This window comes from Hordeum vulgare, chromosome 2H (assembly GCF_904849725.1).
Source record: "Hordeum vulgare subsp. vulgare chromosome 2H, MorexV3_pseudomolecules_assembly, whole genome shotgun sequence".
In the NCBI taxonomy this organism is placed as follows: domain Eukaryota; kingdom Viridiplantae; phylum Streptophyta; class Magnoliopsida; order Poales; family Poaceae; genus Hordeum; species Hordeum vulgare.
Window position 1 is genome coordinate 422,614,112 of NC_058519.1, and position 3,749 is coordinate 422,617,860.

The 3,749-nt window shown below is 53.2% G+C and overlaps 1 protein-coding gene across 1 annotated transcript; it reads right to left on the reverse strand.

Annotated features, from left to right (window-relative positions):
- Positions 1-1,098: 1,098 nt before the first annotated feature.
- LOC123430192 (nod factor hydrolase protein 1-like) lies at positions 1,099-2,962 on the reverse strand. The gene is made up of 2 exons (XM_045114084.1): positions 1,616-2,962; positions 1,099-1,535 (listed from the first exon to the last, which is right to left on the reverse strand). Exons 1-2 carry the CDS (start codon positions 2,790-2,792, stop codon positions 1,315-1,317), a joined length of 1,398 nt encoding a protein of 465 aa, XP_044970019.1. The 5' UTR covers positions 2,793-2,962; the 3' UTR covers positions 1,099-1,314.
- Between the last annotated feature and the right edge of the window lie 787 nt (positions 2,963-3,749).

Here is a 3,749-nt window from a genome sequence, read left to right on the forward strand (position 1 = left end):
CAGGGCGTCGACATCGGCTTCCTCCTCCAGTAGCACCGTAAACGCCTCCTGATCGTCGGAGTCCATCGCCGAGACAAATCGCCGGACACCTGGCGGATATTGCACACGCGCAACCGCGTGCTTGGCCGGAGCGCCGGAAAAACTCGCCAAGAAGCAGGAGGGCGAAGCCGCGACAAACCCTCCCTTTATTGCTGGGGAGATGGCCTTTGTAACGGTTGTAGGTAGGTGGACGGCACCGGAATCGGCATGACAACGAAAGGTGTAGTGCGCGAAGGGGTGGATCTGGAGGTGAAAACTATTTTTCGCGTGACAGTGGCGGCCCACACGCCGTTTTCTTTTCCGCGGGAGCCCCCAAGCGGCCCCAGCGCGCTGGGTTCAATCTGGAATCGTCGGTCCTAAAAATGAACCCAACCAACGAAAATGGACGTCCTGACGACGCGATTGGGACGATTTTCGACGCCGACAAAAAAACACATCCTAGGAGGCCTATTGAATTGCTATCGTCCAACTGTTGTCAGGTTGTACATCATCCCCAGAGCAATTTCTTTTATACATAATACTCACTTCATTCTCTTATATGAGACTACAAATTCAAGTTACAGGTAACAAAATAAAATTCAATGTTTGCTTTATAAACCAATTCTTTTAACTAGAATTATTAATACGCCGCATGCATTAAAAAAAGACTAAAATAGTTAATGTTATTATGACTATATGCATGCAACCATTAAACTAGTTAATACGAAGAAATGTCATTAATTTTTGTCTTGATCAGTGTTTGTGGCTTTATATAGATGTAAAATATGCTTTTTACAGTGACATTGTACTATCTCCGTTACTATTTAGAAGGCACGATTAAGTTTACGTGCATTTTCATAACACATAAGATTTAAGGCGTATTGCAGTTACTCCTAACAGCTAATTAATACTCCGTTGTACTACTTTTATATGCATGCGTAGTGTGAATGTTATTTTTTAACTCATTTTACAGCCAATCAATAATCATCTAGGTTCTACAAAATTTTCATGCATGATTTCTAAACCGTGACGGAAGGAGTATAAAGGAATGGAGAGAGCAGTAATGTAAGCTCCAAGTCATTGGCCAAGAAAACCAATTTGATAGCTTCTTTTTTGTGTGTAAAACCAATATGAGAACTGAAATGTGATTTACACTACTGTTGTCTTGTTGATGCGCACTCTCTTCACTTTTCTGAACTAAAACCGTGTAGAAAACTCGAAACTGCTCTATGCTACATCTGAGATCCTAATCTGTCGATGTTGGAGTGAACATAGGAGAGACAGGGAAGCTACCAGTTAATATAAGAGGAGAATTAGTACAGACAAATGCAGGTGCGCATCAAGCTTCTTCCAGCACAGCCATGAGAACGACGCGGACGTCGGCACGGGCACCGGCTCTGTCGACGGCGAAGGCGACCCGAGAGCCGGCGGCAGTTCAACTGGGGCCTTCCCCTGCCGGACGCCGGTGGCGTTTCTCAAATTTGACGAAATTTTGCTCTGCTCCCATACCTCAGATGCTGAAACAAGCAGAGAGTAAATACACGGCGATGGAACACTAGCAGAAATGAGCCAAGCTAGCAAGGTGACACTCACTGACCTCTCCTGGTTACCGTGAGGTTGGTGTCATCGTAGTTCACCGGCCAAAGGAAGTAGCCGAGCAGGCCGCACTGGGCAGCGAAGCCAAGCTTCTCGGCGACGACGGCCGCGCCGTCGAAGGCGACCCAAACGTCGCCCACCGCCAGGTACGACGACACTGAGGCGTTGTCGAACGACGTCATCACCGGCGCGCGTCCGCCCGCGGTCGTGGTGAGCGCCTCCACCTCGGCGTAGGACATGGCCCCCGTCGAGTTGCTCCCGCGCTGCTTCGGCCCGGCGGCCACGACCGGCGCGCCGACGCCGCTGTTGGCCTTGTTGCGCAGGAACCACGACCGGCCGTAGAGCGGTATCCCCATGACCACCTTGCCAGCCGGGACGCCCGCGTCGAGCCAGGAGACGACGCCGTAGCTCACCGAGAAGTGCGACGCCCTGTCGTACAGCGGCGCGTCGAAGGCCGTGATGTTGGCCGCCGCGCCGGCCGGACGGAGCCCGAACGCCATCACGTTGATCCAGTCGAGGCTCCCGGCGACCACCTCAGACGGGTAGTCCACGCCGGCGAACGGCGCGCCGAACACGTGGTTAGAGAAGTAGACGGTGGCCGTGAGCAGGAACCCCTGGGGCACCGCGGCGCGCCACTCGGCGACCAGGAACCCGAAGTCGGCCATCTCCACCGCCGACGCCGGGAACCGCCACGCGACGTCAACCCCGTCGAAGCCATTCTCCCGCGCCACCCGAACGGCCTCGTCGACGAACGCGGCCCGCGACGTCGGGTCCATGGCCATGGCGGCGAACGCAGGGTCCCCAAACGCCGTGGCGGCGTCTGCTGCGGCATCTTCGGTGCCGGCGGTGGCGACGGAGAGCAGGGTCCTGAGCGCCGGGTTCTTGCCCTTGAGCTCCCGGGAGAAGTTGGCAAGGAGGCGCGCCTGGGCCGGTTCGGCTGGGAGCTCGAGCGTGCGCCGCGTGGGGTGCACGGAAACAGATGAGTAGTAGAGGTGGGTGTAGAGGGAAGCGTCGAGGGCCGCGAGGGGGCAGAGGTCGGCGTCGGCGGCGAAGTAGTAGCCGGCCCGCACCGTCCTCGGTGCTTGTTGGGTGGTGTCAGGCGGTGGCGCAAGAGCTGAAGCTGCAAGGAAGAGCGAGAGTGAGATGACAGTGTAGAGGAGGACTGTGGTGTATGCCATTGCTGGGGAAGTGGCCGGAGAGTGAGCAATTTTTTTTTTTGTGTGTTATCGGAGAAGGGGAATCTTGCTGGTGTTGTTATGCCGGTGTTTGCTTCTGGTTCTTGTAAGAGCATCTACAATAACAATGTACTAATTCGAAGTCTCAAACCCTGTCAATGTCCGAGCACGTCTGTTTTGAAACTCTATTTTCTTATCCCATGCAGTCACATTCTCTACTTTCAACCTTTTATGTTTATAGACATTATATCAAACACGTTCAATGCGTTGTGGGGGCAGAGCGTGCATCCGGCGGCACACATGCATAGCAACAACACCGGCAGCTAGCACCAAGCACGCTTGCATATAAGTAGCTAGCACGCATGCGAGTTAATTGCAAGAGAGTGTCATAATTGAGGCCGTATTCATAAGTTGGTGTCATTTTTTAAATTTTTTTCAAATACGTATCAAGATACATGCCGTATTTTGCAGATCGCGTATTTATACGTATAGATGCTTTTTCTGACATACATGGCCCACCTGTCAGCCTTTTAAAGGAAAAACCGCCCGGACCGCTGCGGCTGGAGGGAAAACCGGCTGGCTACGGGGAAAACCGGCTCTCTGCCGGTCGAGTATTCCTGCCGGTCGCACTTCTTCTTCGGCTGGGGACCGCTGCGGCTGGCTCTCTTCTTCTTTGCTACTCCCGCTGCTCCTCTCCTGCTCTTCTTCGCCGACGGCAGCCGAGCTCCGCCGCGCCATGGAGTTTGAGGAGGAAAGCAGCGACGACAACAACCAGGATTACTCTCAGATGCTCTGCGAAAATAGTGAGGACGACGAGAAGTACGAGGTTAGTGCTCACAGCTAGGGTTAGGGTTCTATCCGGGTGCATTTGGGGATTTTAGTGTCTGTTTTAGGGTATAGTGCAGCTGCATTTGGGGATTTAGGTTAGGTTGGGATTTAGTGCTGCTTAGGATTTGAGTG

What these genes read in the sequence shown, in the direction of transcription:
- LOC123430192 (XM_045114084.1), bottom strand. Translation starts at nt 2,792, where the DNA reads ATGGCATACACCACAGTCCTCCTCTACACTGTCATCTCACTCTCGCTC. An exon ending in CCTCACGGTAACCAGGAGAG is followed by an intron (nt 1,536 to 1,615) that starts GTCAGTGAGTGT and finishes TGCTTGTTTCAG; the next exon opens with CATCTGAGGTATGGGAGCAG.